The sequence below is a fragment of the Eulemur rufifrons genome, chromosome 13 (genome assembly GCF_041146395.1).
Source record: "Eulemur rufifrons isolate Redbay chromosome 13, OSU_ERuf_1, whole genome shotgun sequence".
NCBI classification, from domain to species: domain Eukaryota; kingdom Metazoa; phylum Chordata; class Mammalia; order Primates; family Lemuridae; genus Eulemur; species Eulemur rufifrons.
In genome coordinates, this window is record NC_090995.1 from 14168959 (window position 1) to 14191510 (window position 22552).

The 22552-nt window shown below is 41.9% G+C and overlaps 1 protein-coding gene across 2 annotated transcripts in view; it reads left to right on the plus strand.

The window, feature by feature from the left end:
• The first annotated feature begins 1965 nt into the window (after positions 1 to 1965).
• Positions 1966 to 22552, plus strand: part of PRKG2 (protein kinase cGMP-dependent 2) — a 58254-nt gene continuing 37667 nt past the window's right edge. For both annotated transcript variants that reach the window (XM_069485569.1, XM_069485570.1), the window contains exons 1-6: positions 1966 to 2426; positions 7472 to 7638; positions 10587 to 10700; positions 11960 to 12065; positions 14392 to 14455; positions 21605 to 21682. In XM_069485569.1, coding sequence (XP_069341670.1) covers positions 1966 to 2426; positions 7472 to 7638; positions 10587 to 10700; positions 11960 to 12065; positions 14392 to 14455; positions 21605 to 21682 — 990 coding nt within the window. The remainder of the gene's footprint in view (positions 2427 to 7471; positions 7639 to 10586; positions 10701 to 11959; positions 12066 to 14391; positions 14456 to 21604; positions 21683 to 22552) is intronic.

Sequence of the window (22552 nt, forward strand, 5' to 3'; positions counted from 1 at the left end):
GAACCTGAATTCTATGAGGGATAAATATCCGAGTGTTGTGAGATTACTTTTATAAACACATTTATTTTTCTGTTTGTTCCGCTTTGGGGAACCTGCATTGGTTCCTTGGTTGCATCTGTTTGAACCCTGGAGGCTCTGCCACCTCAGCCTTGCATCCGGGCCTTTGTTGTTGCAGAGGTCACAATTATTCTGGTAGAGCTGGTGGAATGAGTCTAAGTATTTTATTTCTATCTAAGTTTGAGGTTTGGAGGGAGAGAGGGGCAAGAATGTGCGAGTTTCATCTCTCCTAATTTTAGATAATCAGAAGGAATTCAGCCTTAATTTACAATTGTGATAGTGCTTCTTGGATTATGGCTTTCAAAAATTGCATGTGCAAAAGTGGGAAGTTTGAATAGCCCCAAAAAGCCTTCAACCTTATGGTAGCTTCTTGTTTTGTTTTGTTTTTGAGAAATGGTCTCGCTCTGTTTTTTTTTTTTTTTTTTCTTTTCTTTTCTTTCTTTTTTTTTCTTAGAAAGGGAAGAGTGCAGTGGTGTCATCATAGCCCACTGTAACCTCAGACTCTTGGGCTCCAGGGATCCTCCTGCCTCAGCCTCCCGAGTGCCTGGGAATACAGGCACGCGCCACCACACCCAGCTACTATTTTTTCTATGTTTTGTAGAAATGAGGTCTTGCTATGTTGCTCAGGCTGGTCTCGAACTCCTGGTCTCAAGTGACCCTCCCACCCTTACCTCCCAAAATGCTGGGATTACAGGCACGAGCCACTGTGTCTGTCCAAACCTTATGGTAATTAATCAGAGCAATATTTCCCAAACTTCACCAATTTGAGTTCTACTTTTATGATTTTGCTTCTATGTGCTCATCACCAGCAGATATCTTGTTTTTATTTTCATCGAATTGACTCAATAAACCTAATCACCTAATTTAGCTTCCACTGAAATAATAACATCCGTGAGATTATAACTTTGCAGTGCTAATCACTGATATTTCCAGTAAATGTCAAAAACAAAGAAATAGCGGTTGAACTAAAAAAATGTTTCTAAATCACCTAAAAATCCTCCCTCCAGACCTCTGATCTGCATATCACATCCTGAAACTCACTGGATCAGTGATTACTTTGGGGCCTACGCTGAAGATATTCTTAATAATAGAAAAAGAATAGACCTCGGGCCATAGGTCATTATTTTTTTTGGGCAACCTTAGCTTTGGACGTAAAGTAGAGGATGTAGAAGAATCCCCATACCTCTGGTTCCTGCTATAGTGACCACAATCCAGAAGTTTTTTTTTTAACAGTGAGCATTATCAGAGATGCAAAACTTAGTAACTACCCAGGGCCAGATGCAGTGCTAAGAATGCAATACCACCCCTGCCTTCGCCTCTGAGGAATGCAGATGTGTTTTCTAAATCAGGGGGAGCGGCTTCCTAACGGTAGCTGTACAGGGGCCGTGGGAACCGTGACTTTCCCACACTTGTGTGGCCGTAGCTGCTCGTTTGCGCTTTACCTTTGCCAGGCTGACACCCACATCACAGTTTGGTCCTGATGCTTCTGACAGCCGTGCGGAGAGAACGCCCGGCGAAGACGGCAGGTCACCCGGGCCGTTCGTGCACCGTGCGTGGGTCTGATGCTCACAGGCCCAGAGGCCGTTCGTGCACCGTGCGTGGGTCTGATGCTCACAGGCCCAGGGGCCGTTCGTGCACCGTGCGTGGGTCTGATGCTCTCAGGCCCAGGGGCCGTTCGTGCACCGTGCGTGGGTCTGATGCTCACAGGCCCCGGGGACGCTTTTCCCGAAGGGCTTCGGGCGCTCCATCAGCGGCTTGCTCTCCGCAAGCACAGGGCGAGCCGCTGCTTCTCACACCGTGCTGCCTGTTCGTGCAACGGGTGGGCACGAGAGGCGTCGGGGCTGTTGGAAAGCAGAGCGCTGTCTGGCGATTCCCGCTTCTGTGTCCTTTCGCAGGTCCCCCAGCAACATGGGAAATGGTTCGGTGAAGCCCAAGCATTCCAAGCATCTCGATGGCCACGCCGGGAGCGTGGGCGCGGACGCCCTGCGGAGCAAGGTGACGGAGCTGGAGAGAGAGCTGAGGAGAAAGGATGCGGAGATCCAGGAGCGCGAGTACCTCCTCAAGGAGCTGCGGGGGCAGCTGTCCAGGCAGACGGCGGCCGTCGCCGAGCTGACCGAGGAGCTGCAGAGCAAGTGCGTCCAGCTGAACAAGCTGCAGGACGTGCTGCGGCTGCAGGACGCCAGCCCGGCCCGGGCCTCCCCGGACGGGGCGCCCCCCGCGGCCCCGCGGAAGGCCTCGGGGCTCGTCTCTCTGCACAGCCGGCGGGGGGCCAAGGCCGGGGTGTCTGCTGAGCCCACGACCCGAACCTACGACCTCCACAAGCCCCCCGAGTTTTCCTTCGAGAAAGCGAGAGTCAGAAAGGACTCCAGGTAAGACGTTCCCGCGACCTTGTAACTCAGGTGGCCCCAGTGTTACCAAACCTGGAGTGATAGTCACGACGCCTCCTTGGTGGGGAAGAGGGTGTTAACCCGTTCAGACTTGGGGACGGAGGGGTTTCTCAAATGCTTTCGTTTCGCGAAAGGATCCCCTGTTAGGCAGAAGTTGTCTTTAAAGCAGAAACTGCACTTCACCTGGACTTTGATGTGATACATATCTATGTATCTTTGATATATCTTTGATATATAGAGATATAGCTCATAATATATATTATGATTGATATATATATAAATATAAATGTATATGTACATATATATAAATATATGTGTACAGCAACACAAATATATATCTACACACTCCTTTTGAGGAGCTGGGTTTACCGAAAGTCAGTTGCATTATCTTGAAACCCTAGAGGAGTGAAGGGTTAATAGTAGGAAGTGTACACTTCTCTTTCTAGGGGACTGGACTTACAAATACACATAAGTGGCAATGAATTACAGGCACGTACAGTAAAAACCACTGAACAGTTATCTGCAGGTCTCGTGAAAGGGGGCTGAGCGGGAGGCTCAGACGGACGTTCGTTCCTGCCACGGTGTGTGTTGAGTGCTGGGGTCTCCCGGCCGCCGTGGGAGACGCCGGGCACACGCCAGTGAACAGACGCAGAGCCTTTCCCATGGGGATACAGGCGGTGTGCACAGGAACAAGTCAGCGATGTGTGGTTATTAGCTGATCAATGGTCTGATGGAAACCAACGGTGTAGGGGGTGGGGCCCGGGGTGAGGGGTGACAAGGGCGAGAAGCAGGCGTGTCGTGCAGGCCTGGCTGCAGAGTGACCTGTAACATACCTGAAGGATGAAACGGGCATGGACCAGGTGGAAAGAGCAATTCCTGCAGAGGGAGCAATTAAAAGCTAGAATTACTTTTTAGAATTTTTAAAAGAACATATGAATATTTACCACTGCATCCTTGTGTGAGAGAGAGAGAGAGAGAGAGTGTGTGTGTGTGTGTGTGTTTATACGTTTCTTTTCTGGCTAAAGTTTGATTTTTCTGACCACAAAAGATTGATTAGGAACATCATGGTTTAGGTTTCCCTTCCTTCATTATGTTTAATTGAGGAAGTATTTATTAATTGAAATTCGATCCTTTGCCTTGATAATATCTTGGTTGGGCCTGGATCTCTATTGCAAAATGCAAGATCTGTGACATTCAAACAAATTTTAATTGATGCACAGACACAAGTAATATAAATCAAGGTAAAACATCTGACCTAAACAAATGATTAATTTTAACAACAAAATCATACAGGGAGATTTAATTCATCAGTTTGTTGACAGTGCTTGGCACATAGCGAAGGGTCAATAAATATTTGTTAAGGAAGCTGATGACACCAGATTATTAATCATAATACTCTGTGGCTGAAAGAAGTCTGGTTAATATGAGACTTCAGGAGAATTTTATTAAACCCACAGTTGCATTATCAATTGTTCTAAAGTCTTATCTATTCCCTTTCAAAAGCAATAATAATTTAATTTCAATGGTACGAATTCAGAAATTATAAATGTCACAAACTTAGGCTTATTTTTGAAAAACTGAACATCATCCATTGTTCTCCTCTGATATATCAGAGATATATGAACATACAGCAATGTTGTATATTGTGCATTGTATATATGTATATGCGTAAGTATAATATATTATTTGCCCATAAAAAACTTTTCAAGTAGCAATATGCTTTCATACATAGACAACATATAAGAGAATTTAGTAGCAATTCATTTTGGCCTTTCCCTACATATGCCACTAGATTTCTTCTCTTAAACCAAGATTATATATATTCAATTACCTTGTTCAAAGACTTATGCACATCTTGAAGCAAAACATCATTCTTCTGGTGCTGAACAGTCTAAGATAAGGAAATTTCTTCATTAGCTCTGTTATAACCAGGCAAAGAAAATCAGTAGTTATGCATAGTTAATTTCTGTGCCAAACCACAGCCCTTTTTGTGCAACTGTAGCGAGTGGGGCGTAGGAAACACATTGTATCTCTTGAATGAGGATTATTGATGCTTCTCCTCACCGTGTAGACAAGCCAAATGGGTGCAAGTTTGTGCTGTGGTCAGGATGAAGAAACCGGCTAATTGATTTCTTAATGATTACGTCCTAAAGAAACTAAACTAGATCAGTCATACCCTGATAATCCTCATCTGTTTTCACAGAGCCTTGTGGTTCTAAATCGAAAAATTAAATAAAATATGGAAACACTATTTTTATTGTCTAATTTGTGCCTCAATTTTCCTTGCAAAAAGTACAAATATATCTCTTCTTAAGTTTGACGTGACTGGCTAAACACAGACAGCTAACTTCATCAATTCGGAGATTTTTAAATTTTCCAGTGTTTCAAAAGTGCTCAATATTGTGATTCATTTTCCATTTCTAAATCCTTCCAGTTTTGGAGAAAAGCCAAAAGTAAACACTGGATATTTTTATATCTCTTTTATGTAATACAGTCTGTCAAAAATTCTGTGAGAAACAATTTTCTAGAAGTCAGAGCATTAAAAAAAGATGGGCGTGTCCTTCACTATAACAGGATGATATACAGTCTGCATTGATTTGGCTACTTTTATATATAAAGTGGGGGGAATAATAATCATATCTATCTTGTGGGTTTGTTGTTAGGATTAAATGATTCCGTAGTAGCGAGGCATTCAGAGTGGTGGCTGGAACATAATTAGTGATATATTAATATCAGCAATTTTTTCCATAGAAACGTTCCTATTCAACAAAGGGAACATGTTTCTATAAAGCACATTTGATTGCTCAGTGCTGCTTTGGAAAGGAAACACAAATGATAACAAACATACTCTTCCTCAGTCCTTTTCCACATTTATTCAAGTGTGTGACTCACTTGCATTCTCTTTTACCTATTCTGGGTGGGGTGGAAGTGAAAAATAAAACTGATCATCCTTCCTAAAACTGGAGTCACCATCTGAAGTCAGAGGCTAAGTCTTTGTTTTGTCTTTCCTTTTCATGAAAGAACAATGGTTTCAAATGACGGTTTAAGCATTTCCAGGGAAAGGCAGTCATAGCACCAACTTGCCAGATGTCTGATTAATTGGCCTGTGTTCCACCAGACATGCCTCACGCGCTTCTAATTTTGCTCTGCCGGTGCTGAAGTTGGCTAAACAATATCTACATGAACGGAAAACGTAATTTCAGTGAAAGGTTGACCTCTGGGTGCACAGTTCTCTTAGTGCTCGAGGCAGGACAGATGGGGGCAGAAATGCTACGTGAGCTCTTCCCTGCCCTCCTTCTCAGCCTTGGGAAGCACCGTACTGATTTGGGGAACCATGTGTGACCCTCCATATACAGATGGATCAAAGCTCAAAAGAGGAATAAACTGCAGGGAGACAGAGGGGCCTGGGACGTAGCCTGCATGAAGTTCGGTGACCCGGGATTCCCTGAATCTGGGGAGGCTGGATAGGCAGAGGGGATGGATTGTCGGGAGTTTTGCCATTTCGAAGTGGTCTCCTTAAATAGGTAAAGGTAGGTCTTCAGTGTAGAGTTTTTAGAGCTGTTCTAACTCAGTGTTTAAGTTGCTGGTGACTTACTGATTTATGATAGCAACAGCTAATCCTTACGTAGTATATTTTATGTTACAGCTACTGTTCTTAGTGCCTCCTATTGTGGACTAGTTTAATTCTCGCAGAAATCCTGTGACCCATGGACTGTGTTTATTACTGTTTTACAGCTGAGGAAATTTAGTAAATGGCAGAAGCAAAGGAATCAAATCTTGGTATTTCAGCTCCAGATCTTGTGCCTTTAACAAATATGTTTTCTATTTGTAAATAGAGTTAAGCTCTAAAGTACCACACACATAAGGTCGCCACGGCCCCTGTCCTCATAGGAGATCGTTGATAGGTAGGAGAGAAGGACAATGGGGCCGGGCACGGTGGCTCACGCCTGTAATCCCAGCACTCTGGGAGGCCAAGGTGGGAGGATCACTTGAGCTCAGGAGTTCGAGATCAGCCTGAGCAAGAGCGAGACCCCGTCTCTACTAAAAATAGAAAGAAATTATATGGACAGCTAAAAACATATATAGAAAAAATTAGCCGGGCATGGTGGTGCATGCCTGTAGTCCCAGCTACTTGGGAGGCTGAGGCAGGAGGATCACTTGAGCCCAGGAGTTTGAGGTTGCTGTGAGCTAGGCTGACACCACGGCACTCTAGCCTGGGCAACAGAGCGAGACTCTGTCTCAAAAAAAAAAGGAGAGAGAGAAGGATGATGGAGGCTGCTGGCCTGACTTTGCCCCGAGCCTTGTGCCAAGAAAATGGCAAGATACACGCTTTGACTTGATAAGAACAGTGAGGACATGGGCCTCTAACATACAAGACCAAAGGTGAACCTTGACAAACCGAACTTCCTAAAGCAACTAAGCGAACAGGAATTTATTGTTTCAAGGAATGCTAACTATGCAAGTTGCGGGAATAAGGGGACCATAAAAGGATGCTGCCTCAGATGGGCATGGATTTGAGACCCAGCCCCGCCGGAGGACCTTTGAACTGAGCAGAGTGTCTTGGCGGTGCCTCTGTGTTGCTCTGTGGTTTCTAGAACTTTCCCCATCCCACTCTTTCCCCCAGAAAAACATGCTATGACGACCACCCTTGCCAACGACTACTGCCACCGTTTATGAAGTATTTACCGGCACGTCTGAGTAAATATGTGTAATATTCTGACGAAGGAGGTGTGACGAATATGACTTATTCACAGACAAGAAATCTGAGATTCATAAAGGCTGAGGGACTTGTCCAAGATCATGAATCTCGGAAGTGGCAGAGCTGGGATTTGAACCCAGTATTTTCTGATTCCAAAACCACACACATTTTTACATGATTTTTTTTTTTATCGAAATACACAAAGTTGTAAGTATGTGGTCAGTAATATCAAGAGACAGAATAAAGTGGATCTAAATAGTAAAAAAAAAAAAAAAAAAAAAAAATATTTTCACTCATTGTAACTAACATCTCTTTTCTATGGCACCAGTGAGAAGAAGCTCATTACGGATGCCCTTAATAAAAATCAGTTTCTCAAGAGGCTGGGTCCCCAGCAAATCAAAGACATGGTGGAATGCATGTACGGCAGGAGCTACCAGCAAGGCAGCTACATTATCAAGCAAGGAGAACCAGGAAACCATATCTTTGTGCTGGCAGGTGGGTTTCGCAGATTTTTCCGATTATCGTGTGTCAAATAGTTTACCTATTGTCTTAGGATTTTTTGCAGACATTTATCAAAATGTAAAACTGCTTGCGCTCTTTGTAGAAGATGTAACAGACTGAGTTCATGAAATGGCAACATTGTTGATCTAATCATTGTGATTGCAATACTTTATATCTGCTGAAGGGTTTCTATAGACAAGGCATCCTACTGAGCACTTACTAGAGAGATCTTTCATCTGCCCACCACCCCTCTAAGGCAAGTTCTATTACCTCCATAATGTGGATGTCCCAGAGTGGTTTAGTCACTTATCCAAGGTCGAACAGCTCATAAGTGGGGGTAGAATGCAAACGTAGGCGATCTGACTTACGAATCCTTACGTTTAACCACAATACCGCTCGCACACAATACCGCAATACCACAGAATGTTTCCGTTCAAAACACTTGAGCTTGTGATGGCATTTTTAGGTAATGTACCAGGGGAGAAAACAATTATTTGTGCAGTTCTGGAAAATATTTTGATTATGTACCAATGATTGTAAGAGACAATTTAGGTATAGTTCGCTAACAGACAAAGGAAATGGACTATCTTACGATTAAAACAGGTGTTTTTAGAATCCTTTAAATGGTTTCCTTCATCTTTAGTCACTTGAACACGCTTACAGGCTGGAAAGATTGTAATGGTTAGATAGGCAAAAGATTTATTTCTCAAATGCATGTAGATCATATAATGGCTACTCCAAAAAATTTTTTTAGATATAGAAGACAGAAATTATCTGAATAGGGATTGAGGTTATTGAACACTTTGGCATATTCTAAATTGCCCCAATTCTTTGAGTTGTAGGGAGAAGAGTTAAAACTAGCTTCCCCACGTGGAAAGGTGACCTGAGATGGCCTATTTCTATTTTGCCTTCTAGTTCCTGGTAATCTAAGCAATGCTTTCCTTCTTATTCCCTTGGGGCCTTCGGTGTGGGGCAGAAGTTGCCTATCTAAATAAATTGGTAAATATATACTATTCTATTCGTAGTGTAGAAAAGATAGTTTTCTTATACCTGGATTCTTTAAACGTGCTGATTTTATGGTTATTTGTGTATTATTTGTCATATACATCTTTGTAGGCATCTTTAAAATTATCGAGTCATTCCTAAGTAATTATTCTACTCAAGCAGTGAGTTACACTGTTAATTTAGCCAGCCTTCCATTTTTTTAGGGACGGGTGACCTAGAGCGATTGTTCCCTCTTGCAGCTTTCCTCTGGGCTATTTCAGTGCTGCTTTAGCAACATGAGAGCATTCTGGCAAGAGAAGATAGTTTATTAAATCAATAAATATTTATCGAACCTGCTAGGAGAGGATGAGAAGCTCGTGTCAGCCCATCCTGTTCCTTGCCAGTAGTTCTGATGAAAGGCTTGGGGGAGAGAGGAGGTTGAGCAGAAGTCTGCATCAATACAGCTGTTGAGATCAGAGCTGGAGCACGCACAGAAATGAAAGCTGGATGATTTCTTATTTGCATTAATTATGGTGTCATGTAAGGACTGCATTGCCTGGTTTAATTACCTGGTTGAGCAAATTAATTTGATAATTAAAAACCTCCCCTTTATAAAACATGGCGTGAATAGCAGATAGTAAAAGCATATTGAGCTTAAGTTTTTGAAATCCCATACAATCCTGCAGCATTGCTCAAGTCTCCCATGCCACAACCAATTAGAAAAAAACTTTGAAATGCATTATGATTCATGGTATCAACTGGACAGTACCATTCAGTGGCTTTGATGGAAGAGAATTCAGCTGTAATGAGAAATTCTTAAATTGGATATCTAACCTGTAGAATTTGGAGCCAAAGCAGTTTTTTTTTTTTTTCTTAGTAGATTATAATTTCTATCAGAATTAAGTATCTTTTCTCTTTCATCCTCTGGATTTTTCTGGAAACTGGTGCAGTTTTTGCACAACACAGATACTCGATCAGATTTATCGAATGAATGGATGGACAGAGAAGACCCAGAGCTCTTTAGTGAATTAGGAAAAGGAAAGACTAGTTCTTAAGGGAAAGAGATATTACCCCACCGTTTTTCTCCCTCTACAAAATTGGATCTTTTTAGCTTATGCTTTTAGTTCGATAAGGTTTTGTGGATACTTGTTCTAAGGCAAAGGAGAAGAAAGTTTCCAGGGTAAAAGAATTGTGAAAGGTTTGCTGGAAGTGCTGTCTAGGCAAAGGTAAGTGCCCTGCGCTGTACTTAGTAATTTCTATTTATAATTAACATGAATTCCCTTTAAATGAATGAGAGGTCAGATAACAATGGAGGTACCAGGCAGTAACTTGCCCAAGGTCACCCAGCCACAAATGAGGATGGCCCGGTCTCAGAGCCAGGCAGGGTGACTCCAGGGCCAGTGTACTTACTGGTTACAATACGTTGTCCTCCATCAGGGTAAACCGCTGTGCTGTGCTTTTGAGGCATGCGGTGATTGTTGGGCTCCTAGTAAAAGAGAAATCGTTTCATGCACTACATTTTTCACAGGGTAGAATGAATTTCAAACAAAACACTTGTCATATACTGCTTGGGGGAAAGAGCTTGAAACAACAGTAATGTGATACCATTAACAAAAGCGAATACTCACATAGCAATTGTTATGTGCGAGCCATTGTTGTAAGTTCTTTACCTATATTAACGTATTTAAATAGTTCTCGCAACTGTACGAGATAAAGATTATTGTTATGCCTATGAACGATGAGGAACATGTAGAAAGGGTAATTTTCTCAAAGTGACCCCACGAAGAGTGAGTCAGTGGCAGAGCCAGTTTCGATCCACACTCTCAACCACTCTGTTATCGTGAGAATTGTAAGATATCTTACCTGTATGCTTGGCGTACTTTCTGATTATTTTTCTGATTTATGGAACCTAGGTAGATTTTGATTATTTGCATTGTTTTTTTAATTCTACCCGATAGAGGGTCGACTCGAGGTGTTTCAAGGGGAGAAACTGCTGTCGTCCATTCCCATGTGGACCACATTTGGGGAGCTGGCGATTTTGTACAACTGTACAAGGACGGCCTCTGTGAAAGGTAACGGGAGATGAAATGCAACTTTGAATTGCTACGAAATGTTAATCTAGTTAAGTCACAGTTGCATCCTGACGCGGAGGCTTTTTGTCTGCCATTTTGCCCTTTGTGTTCTTATTAATAGAAATGCTGTGCTTGTAAAAGGATTTAGATTGAAGTGCTTGCCTCAATAATTCAAGTTAAAAAGAACTTTTCCGTCAGATACCTGTGTGTGAAATAGGAAAATGGTTTATACTGAATGATGCCAACATTTGCTTTAGTTGCCACTTCAGTTGTTACTACATGCACATCTGCCTTGGGCTCATCCAGAATGTTTTCATTCTAGTCTCTAGGAGGTTCTGACCATATTGTAAACCAGAAAAATTAATAAGCCAATGAAAATGTATCAATATCAAAAGGAACATGAATGAGATTCTGGGACTCTCCTCCCAACCTGAATCAGAATCTCTGGCAGTGGAGCCCAGGAACCTGTATTTTGAGCAAGAATATCGAGATGATTCTAATTTACCTTAAAGTTTGCTAATCCAGAGCTCTGGATTTGGGTCTATTTCATAGGCTCTCGTTATGCTTTTTTAAAAAATTTTACAATTGCATTTTCATCTAGAATTTTTTAGAGCAGCCACTTCTGTTCCACTTTTTTTTTAGATTTTATGCTTGTCTTTAATGTATTTCCTGTAAAAAATGACCTCAAACACTTTTTTTCATAATCTCTCACAAATTATAATGTCTGCATTTTATACAAAAGTAACCACAGAGATTCTTAAAGTATATTTGCTCCCTTTAGCAACAATGTGTATACAACATAAAAAAGACACAGAAACACACACACACACACACACACACACAGAGATCTTTAACTTTCAATTATCTGCTTGTGAATTTTTCACTATCTGTATTAGCTACAAATTGACTGCCTTTCTCTTGTATCACAGCATGAATCTGGAGTACATCCTGATGATGTAGTGCGTAATTGGGAATTAAAAACTAATTTGAATATCATCCTAACGAAAACATAATTAGAAAGGAAATCTTTTGCTACTCCCTTCCAGATCATGGTGTATTTCAAAGCCAGAGTGATTTATAAAATTACGCACTATTCACTTTGCTGTCTTCTTCCGTTTGCATGTGTAAAAAATGCATTTTCCAAGAAATATCATTTTATGAGAATATATAATAAATTCGTCGACGAACATTTTGGAATGGTCTCTCCGGTGTGGTGCTAAACAGTGTTTAATTGTTTTCCTGATTTTTTTTCCCTAAAGCGATTACCAATGTTAAAACTTGGGCACTCGATCGAGAGGTTTTCCAGAATATAATGAGGAGAACAGCCCAAGCTAGAGATGAACAGTACAGAAATTTCCTCAGAAGGTAAGAATGACACACTGGGGAAAGTACAGATGGTGGGGTAGCCACATTGTGGATATGGTGGCTTTATTAGAATAATTATTTTACTATAGCTTCTTCCATTTAAGCACTTTCCTCATGATTACACCAAAGGAACGGAAGTATCCCCTTTTGGTAAATACTGTTATATATCAAAAGTTATATTGAATTCTCATTAGCCTTGTGCACTGATTTATTTCTCTCGCTAATTTTTGCCCTTGTATTCATGAAATCATAGTGTATAGTATAGAAAAATGTGCAACAAACCTAAAATATTCCGTGGGTTGCTCAGTTGGCTTTGAAAGACATTTGGAATTTGAAAGTGGTTAGCAAAAGGATAACCTTTTCAATAACGCTTTGCTTAAAATATTAAAAATAATTTTTACTATCCTTTCTTGCTTTGAGACATTCTTTTTCTTATTTGTGTAGCCACACCATCTTCCAAATTGCTATTATTTGTAGCAAACTGACTTGCTAAAAATGTTACTATACTTGTGGTAATGACAGGGATCCCTGGAATATACTCATGTGGCGAGCTATTCTGTACCTCAACCACTGGGCTGCATCCATTTATAAGGAAAAACATGTCTATGTAAATGAATAAAAAGGCAGTCCCACATTACAAATTTTTTTTTTGAGAGTGTAAGTTCTTTATTTAAACTATTTCTGTATCTTTTGTGGGAATTTTGAAAGTCTTAGAAGCTGCAATGCATACTGTAATGAAATGTTATCTATGATAAGTGATAATAATTAATAATAGTAATGTATCCTGTGATTTCCAGAAATAAATTCTGAATGCCCTTTAAGTACGGTGATTTTATCCGTCATAAAAATCCTGGCAGACAGCTGCAGTAGTGACATGCAGGTGCCTAAACCGTCATATGGTGGCATCTACCTGAATCTAGGTGATCACAGAATCCAACAACTGAGCAACATAAAGCTAATAAGCCACACTTAAGCAAGGGCCAGAAGGAGACACACAAATAAATCAGTGCCCATGGGCTGTGTTTGAATGTCTGAGATAAAACCTGAACCACAAGTCATAGTGGTTCATTCCATCAGAGTCTATGGTGTTCCGTCTTGTAGGAAAAGCTCGGATAATCTACTAGTGCACATTCCTTTTTCATCCCTTCTGTTACTTCATCCATTCATTCAACAAATACTTATTACCAGGCATTAAACATTGTAGATTCTGTGGTGAAAAAAATCAGCCTGATTCCTGCTTTCGTAGTGGGGAGACAGATAAAAGGATTTTTCCTGATATCTCTTTCCCCGCCGATCCCCAGAGGTGATGGGTTTACAGCAGAGAATTTTCACTAACATCGTAGATCCCAGTTTGGACCAGAAGTAAAAGCTTTCATGACAGCCTGGGTTAATCAATAGCAAGTTCTGATTTCCCTCTTACCATGTCATCCCTAGGGAGATATATCAGGGAAATTTATTTCTCTTTGTTTCATAATATATAGTGAGCTCTTTCCACTGACATTTTTCATGATGATGTCTATGATAGTCTATGTAAGATGTGCAGTACATGTGTAAGTTATGAAACAGCATAACCAGATAAACCCCCATGAGGCTACCGCCCAACCCAAGGAATAGAAAGTCAGCAATGCTGTCGAAGTTCTCATGTGTACCCCCATGTGATTTCCAAGTCCCCCATTTCCCTCACCTCGAGGGTAGTCTGCATTCTGAATTTCATGATCATTCCCTTGATATTCTTTATAATTTTGCCTGTAGCTTGATTTAGTCCGTTTTTGAACTTTAGACATGACTCTGGCTGCCATTAATTTTGAAAATGGTACCGTATGACTGATAATCAAAGATAATTTCAGTGCCAATCCCCACATTCTTCCCCACTCTGGGATTTCGTCTTTACTTAATGACAAGGCTGGAGACAAAAATCTGACCCTCCACTGGAAGCAGAGCCCCTCACCCAAGCTCATGGAGGAGATGTTAAGATGTGGAGAGGAACACACTCCTGGGTGTGATTCAATTTGAAAACCAACAATAAGTGCTGTTTTTCTTTCCCCTGAAGAGACAAAAATGTGATTCCCCCCATATGGTATCTTACCATTTTCATTTATTTGCCTGTGACACTTATCTGTGATTATATATACATCTCTATAATTTCCAATGTATATGAAATTCAGTTATATTTGTGTGTTTTTGGTTATTTGGATGCTTACTTTGGAAAAATTAAAATGCATTATGTTTTTAAAATTGTATGTAAAGATTTTAGAGTCTATATTATATGTGTGTATTCATAGTTTAATTCAGGAAGATAATTAAAGGTTTCTTTTTAATTTTGAAGTGTGTCCTTGCTAAAGAATTTACCTGAAGATAAATTAACCAAGATCATCGACTGCTTGGAAGTGGTAAGAAATCTTTAAGTAAAAAAAATTTTATTGGAAGATTTTAGAATCTAGTCCTATTATTAGCACTGTAAATAAATAAAAAGGAAAAGACGGTAGATCACCAGTCTACAGAGAGGAAGAGCCTTTTTCTATTGTGAAAAATCTTAGGCCAACTTAGGCACTGAATTAGGGTCTGGAAAGGATTTAGATTCTTGAAATGTATAAAAGGAAATTGGATTTGCATGTGTAAAGTGAAATTTGATTTACATATTTTAATCTTTTGGTATATTTTATAAGCTAATCTGCCTTACTCAAGAGGCATTTGATTTTCTACAATTAACATCACAATCCCGTACAGAGTTTTCATAGCATAAAAGAGTCAGTGATGCATAATTAGGAAATGGAGCAGAGAAAGGGTGTGTTGGTCCTTTTGGTGACAAGCCTCTGAATCAGACTACAAACGCTTTGTACTTGAACACTCCAGGCTACGATAATATATTTTGAAAACCTGCACTGGAGAAGCACTTTATTTTCACATCTAGGAGGAGACGGCATATTGGAATGTGTTCAAAAAGTCATTTTAGGCATCACCCAGATGGCTGGTTCTGGTCCAAGACTAGTCAAGTCTTTTCACGAGTAACGCTTTTACGACATGTACCTTGGATTCTAAGGATGTGCATTTTCTGAAAACCTCTTCAGATTTCAGAGATTAAAATTCCAAGCCAATAAGCTCTCTAACTTTTCTGGGGGGGGGGGGCTCAATTTCATTGCAACCCAAATGGCTTTTGAGGAATTTAAAGGAGGGAGGGAACAGTAAAGGAATCACAGATAGACTTGAAGCTTTTATCAAGCTGTTCTCAGTGGGAGGGAGAAAAACAACCCTGCCAGGCTGACTGTTGACAGATTCATGCCTCTGTCAATCACGATATACAATGTAACTAATATCTGTTGAGAAGGGAGCAGGGACCACTTGATCCTTAAGGGTAAGTGACGCCAGCAATGTCTCCACTTACAATTCGTGGAAGCCATCCAGCCGCTTATCGAGGACAGGCTATGATGACACAGTGCCTGGCCTTGTGTCCCCAGGGGGTTCGAATATGAAGTCATTTTCTAGAAGACTGCTCACCCTGCATCTCTTGGGATTGTCCCAGTGTAACATAACCCAATCACAGATGTTACAAATTAATAATTCATCTTAATTTCTGAGGGTTTTTTTTTTTTTTTAAGCCAGAGAGGCCCTCTATTTTTTTGTTAACCAAGGAAATCTGTTTTTAATATAATACTAATGGAGTAGATTCACCAGAGGGGAATTCTATGCTGACAGCAAATATGAAAATTTAGTGTCATAAAAAATAAATGTTATATTAGACATATTTAAAGCAACCCCAGGCAAGAGCTACAGACTATATAGTGGGGACTCAGGTGCAGTATTAATTCACACACAATTCAGGTTTGAAAGTCTCATCTTCCCAAACACCCTGGGAAGTCTTTGCTATATCTCAGCATTTGCAAACAGCAACACAGTTTGTAAAGGACTCTTTATTCCTGCCTGGCAAACAAACGTGTCTCTGTAATGTGTGAAAATTCCCAAATGCAAAAGTGATTAACCAGGGAGTAATGGCATCTATTTAGCTCTAAGAAAAGCACATAATTTACCAGCATAGTTTGGACTAATGACCCTCCAACTTGGTCCTGACCACGGCCGATCACTAATGCACCAGAGTTAGGACCGAACGCCTGCCGAATTCTAGGACCAGCCGTCCCACGCGCTGGCCCCGTAATCTTTGAGAAAAACAGGCTGAGTCTGTCTTGCTGTTTAGGAGTTGACTTGGGAGTTGTGTTTGTGGGGGTGGAGAAGGGGGGATTAGAATTCCCCATCAATCATCAGTTGATCTGATGCGTTTAAGACTCAGACTGTTGGACTCCTAGACCAAATGGCTCTGATTGTGCAGTGTTCCGATGGCATTTCTTGCTTTAGCTCAAATCACCCAGAACATTCAGTTCTAGGGGCAGACGTTGCCTTTCAGCCTCTTCCCTCGTCCTGTTCTGATAGGAAACTGAGAGTGGAAATAACACCAGCATACTGGCTGGTGTGCTTTAAGAGTTAAGGGATCGTAGTGCATGGCACAGATTTGGAACGGAGAGCAAGGATTGATGGTAATGAAAATGATACCGTGATCTATGCCCTGGCAGTTGTGCAGAGTGGAAGACAGGAGTGGAAGGAGTCCGGACAGACACTGCGACTGGTCACAGTCACCTAACTCTTCGTTGCAGGGCTCTGGGGTTTGACCCAGTGGCCTTCTGCGCGGTGACTCGGACCTGCCGCCTTTCACACGGCTGGGGGTGTAGGGGGGTGGCACAGGGGTGTAGTGTGTGACGTCCTTGTCCTTAGTCACCTGTGATCACCTGTGATGCCAGTTAGAAGGCAGATTTTCAGGTACCACCTTACACTTAATCAGAAACTTGGGTAGAGGTCCCCAAATCCATGTTTTGACATTTTTAACAATGAGATTCTTATGCTCATTGAATTCTGAGAGGCATTGGTTTAGTTATGAACAGGGTACATATATTTAGGGTTTGCCACTGTCTGCCTCATCATTCGGGAATTTTCCATTTTGAATCGTTTTTTAAAAGCCCAGTCTTTCTTTCTTGTAGCCCCTACTCAGGCTTCCATAAGCCAGGGTTTATTTTCTTCTCGTTTTGGTGGTTGCATCCAGAGCTGTAAGGAAGCTGAGATAACTGTGGGTTTTGCCACAGTGTATGGACCACCGAGCTAACGGGGCGGGGGGGGGGGGCAGGTGTTCTGGAAAGTTCACTGGTTCGAAGTCTGGACGTTGGCATGGGTGGTTCTGGGTGTTAATCACCGTGGTAGGTATTTTCACATAATCTCATCCACAAAATAAGGGAGTGATCCACATCTCAACAGCTCTTTCAGCATTTAAATAACAGAATTCCGCATGGTTGGCTTGCCTACCTGGGAATAATTTCTGCTGGTTTTCATTTTGTAGGATCTAGATCCTTGAAAATAACCGATCAGGTACTAAAACTTAGGCCTGAATGGCTGATAGAGCCCACCTGATGCAGGTGTAGGTGCTTTAAAACTTCTGAGATGTTTTAACTATTGTACTTGGAAAACAAAACACGGGTAGCAATCCAAATGACTGGAACCAATTTTTTAAACAACACACTTGTGTGCGTAGTCACATGATGCACAGAGGGGTGTGTGTGTATGGTACATCTGGTTGTATATCATCAATATTTATTTGTCATGAAGATTTCTAGCCATAAGCTGACGACTCTAAGGAAGTCCTAGTCTTGCTTCTTTGTCTTTCTCCTCCATCACCTTGGAGTTTTCTCTTGGTTTTATATATTCCACTTACAGGCCCTCACGCTTCTAGCATTTTGCTAGATTGTCACAGAATGAGCATTTTCTGTATTTTCATAACTAGTTTATGAAACCAAATTAGAGGAATATTGTTTAAAAAATCAGAGTAGTAAGTATAAGCATTGTTTTAAACATATTTCAATTTTGTTCATATATAAATGTTTCGTGCATGCTCTTGTGTGTGTATTGGGTGTGTATATAAAATGTATTTCTTAGGCCGGGCGCGGTGGCTCATGTCTGTAATCCTAGCTCTCCGGGAAGCCGAGGTGGGTGGATCGTTTGAAGTCAGGAGTTCGAGACCAGCCTGAGCAAGAGCGAGACCCCATCTCTACTAAAAATAGAAAGAAATTATATGGACAACTAGAAATATATATGGGGAAAAATTAGCCGGGCATGGTGGCACATGGCTGTAGTCCCAGCTACTCAGGAGGCTGAGGCAGGAGGATCGCTTGAGCCCAGGAGTTTGAGGTTGCTGTGAGCGAGGCTGACGCCACGGCACTCTAGCCCGGGAAACAGAGTGAGACTGTGTCTCAAAAATAAATAAATAAATAAATAAATAAAAATAAAATGTATTTCTTACTCTGGGTCAGAGCAAAGAATGCTTGAGAGCTGTTCCTCCACAGGACAGGGTCTGTGGCTTCTTGGTCCTCTAAGGGACCCCTTTGCAATGTGACCACAGGGACAGTAACCACACTATTTGCATTTCTCTTTTTGGCCTTGGTGACCGCCCTGGCGCGCCTGGCTGCGGTCTCCAGCTGACACACACTGGGCAGTCTGGCGTCCCAGCCCGTCCTCACCGCTCTGTATTTTCGGTCTGACCTATTCCCACAGCCCTTTCTGATCTGTGAAGTCACTGTCAGCACACTGGGAGGCGTTATTTATCTCCCTCCCATGGTTTTGGATGACAAAGAATCATCCCTGGGAAAAAAGACCGCCAGGAAGGTGGTCCCTTAAGAACCGACAAAGCCCTTCCTCAGTGCCGGCTGTCAAACTTTTCCGCCTTTGAACGTATCTGGTTGACGGGAATTAAGGACATGCCTTTGTATGCATCAAAGGCTTTGGAGTAACTGAGGAACAACCCAATGGCACTTCGGAAGTTCTCCCTGCTCCTTGTGCTCCACGTGGGTGACAGGGACTGGCATTGTGAAGGGACTGGGAGAGACCGAGGAGCAGAGTGTCTGAAACGGAAACATCTAGCAGGGCCCCGCAGTTGCAGCAAAGAGAATCCAACACTAGCTACGCAGTGAAGACGCCTGGACCGCCGGGTCCTGGCCATCCCATAAGGGCCATCCCGTCCCTATATCCTGCGGGAGACCTTGATGATCACCTCACAGTCTCTTTCGTGGGAATCAACAGTATCAAATGACCCGCCAGGTGCTTTGGATGCTGTCTTACCTCGTCCTCAAACAGCGTTAGGTGTGGTGGATAATACAATCTTAACTTTACAGAAAAGTAAACCGGGGTCCAGAAGACGTAACAGCTGAGCAAACCATCATCACCCTCCTTAATGTGGCAATCGTTAATTGAGCAGCTACTATGTTTTGGATGCTCTTAGTGCTTCCGAAAGCATTATCTCTAATTGATTTATTGTAGGAGGCAGAATGTTCTCCCAAAACGCCCAGACCCTAATCCCTGGAGTGTGCGAATATGGTACGTTACATAGCAAAAGGGACTTTGCTTGTGTACTTAAGGTTTGGGACTTTAAAATAGGAGATTATGCTCAATTGGCTAGGTGGGGTGGATATAATCCCATGAGTAGAGGGTTTGCTCTAGGTTGGGGACAGAGAGACACAGCAGAAAGGAGAGCCAGAGCCACTCAGGGGTAAGAATTCGACATGCACGTGTACGTCCTGAGACACAGGGCTCTGGGCGAGGACAGTGAGGGGCCTCTCAGAGCCAGGGGCAGGTCCAGCAGACAGCCAGGAAGGGAGCGGGGACCTTATTCTGCAACTGAATTCTGCCAACGACCCGAATGAGGCTGGAAGGGGATTTTCCCCTGGGCTTCCAGAAAGGGACACAGCCCTCATGAGGCCTTGAGTTGAGTCTTGAGAGAGAAAGCAGAGGAATCTACAGAGAGCAAGTGGGCAATGCCGTGTCTGGACTTTCGGACCCACAGAAGCTGAGAGATAACACAAGTGCCTGTTCCAAGCCACTAAGCTCATGGTTGTTACAGCACCAATAGAAAACTAATGCACTTCCCTAAATCTTTGAAGGTAAATGTTATTATTTTAATGTTATGGGTTGATGAAAGTCAAATTCAGTGTAAAACTGGCATTTGAATCTAGATGTATTTGTCTTCAAAGTAATTTCCCCCCCTAAGATACGATGCTTCCTTCCATGAGATGTTGAAATGTCTTGTAAAATGTACATAGTGCTGTAAAAATGAAAGGTGTGTTTCTTACTATCAGAAGCAATATTTATTCCATAAATGTAAATAGGTTTTTTTTTTTTGGAGACAGAGTCTCGCTCTGTTGCCCAGGCTAGAGTGCCGTGGTGTCAGCCTAGCTCACAGCAACCTCAGACTCCTGGGCTCAAGCCATCCTCCTGCCTCAGCCTCCCGAGTAGCTGGGACTACAGGCATGCACCACCATGCCCAGCTAATTTTTTTTATATATATTTCTAGTTGTCCAGCTAATTTCTTTCTATTTTTAGTAGAGACGGGGTCTCGCTCTTGCTCAGGCTGGTCTCGAACTCCTGAGCTCGAGCGATCCACCCGCCTTGGCCTCCCAGAGTGCTAGGATTATAGGCGTGAGCCACCGCGCCCGGCCTGTAAATAGGTTTTAAGAGTAAATGACCAGGAAGATATTTACAAACAACAGATAAAAGTAGTTTAATTTGCAATTGATTGTCAAATCTAAAAGAAAAACAGGAGAGAGCTATTATGTGGTTAATTATACCTTCCTAAAAAATTAAACCGGCCATTTTTGTTTGTGTAAATAGTTAAGAGATCCATTGTAGTTCTATGACTTTGAGACAAGATCAAATTAAAACAAGGTAGGGGCAGTTTAATCCATCTTTTGTTTTCCAAGGTACTGAACTCTTCTTTCTGTCTGACAGGAGGATAGATTACTTTCCCCTAGCCAAGGATTTTCTAATCACACAAACGTACGCAAGGGATATCGACATTGATAAATAAAAAGAAATAAGTGACAATTTGAGATTTCCTAAGGATAAGCTTACATTAAATAATAGAATTTACATGTAAAAAATTCTAATGTCGCTCTTTTATGATGACAAATATTTGGAAATAACACATATGACAGAGCCACTCTGTGTGTAGAATCTTCCTAGCAGTTGCTTTTCAAGAACTTAGAAATGGAGGCCACTATTTCTAATATCCATTGGGGTTAATATTTTCAAATTTATTTAGCATAATTATTTGTTCTTTTTCTAAACTCCATGCTCAACTTTCAGACTGTTTCTAATCACTACGTAGTTAGTTTGTATTTAGATTACGCAGTTGAAAGCCTACCTGGCTATGTGATTGTTGCCCGGCGCTCATTTCTTTTCGTGTCTTTGGTCTCTATGCCTGACATTCAGTATTCCAGGTGAATTTTCTCTGTGAAAGAAAAACATTAAGTGCAGATTAAAAAAAAACAAAAGTCTCCGTGCTTTTCCACAGTTTGTAACTGCCATGTGTGAAAAGTTAACAGATACAGTGAGCAGCATGTAAAAGGAACAGGTGTGGAACACCCATTGGAAAGACACAAAGGGCTCTGTTTCCTATACCTCTTCCGTGGTGTCTCCACCCGGTCTAACATTTCCTTTCTCTCTCATCCCCACAGGAATACTATGACAAAGGAGATTACATCATTAGAGAGGGCGAGGAAGGAAGTACCTTTTTCATTTTGGCAAAAGGAAAGGTAAATATGAATGAAAGCTTACTAAATGAAAAATGTTATTTTAAATCGGTTTGCGAAAAGCCCAACAATGCTTTGCACTGCAGCGGAGCCCTCTGCGTTGAACAGATACAGGAGCTCCCACCGGTAGAGCCCCGTGGGGGTGGGGTGGGGGCCGCAGGAGCCTGGTGATGGATTCCAGCGGGGACAATGACTTCTCAGTGGCCTTACGTGGGCCGCTTGACTTTTTGGGGGGCCGAGATTAGACTGTGTATTGGATGGCTGGATTATTTCACACACTCCTAGCTATGAGTGTGTGATTCGCCATCAGCTCCAAGGTCCAAGATGACTCCTGGAACGTTTTCCCATCCAGCGGATACGGCAAGTGGCAGGTGGAGGAAAATGAGTTCAGTCACTGAGGACCACAGTGGTTAGACATCAAGCTGTAGAACCAATATGGCTCAGAACTTCCATTCATACACAATAGCTCCAGTGGACTTAAATGCTGATGCAAACTTTATACGAATACGTACGATAGGTCTTTTGCTCTACCTAGATACCGAATGGATAACATGTTTCCAGTTGTTACTATGTTGACTCTTAACAATGTTGCTCAGAGATCAAAAGCAGTTGTGAAATATTGGAAGGAAAAAGAATCAATTTTGAGCACCTGTGTCTATAAGTTGTCAGATTTTTGCATATTTTCTCTCTTCCATGGAAGACCTGATCATCAGAGAGGCAGGCACTGCCCTTTGCAAACTGGTTTGTGGTTGAATTCTGAACAGGGCTCCCAGTGAAAGGAAAACATGAGCAAAATAGTTTCAAACCTCTGAAACTCAACACTCAGAACCACTTCTTATCATTTCTCCCTACCCTGGACCCCATGCTTTGAAA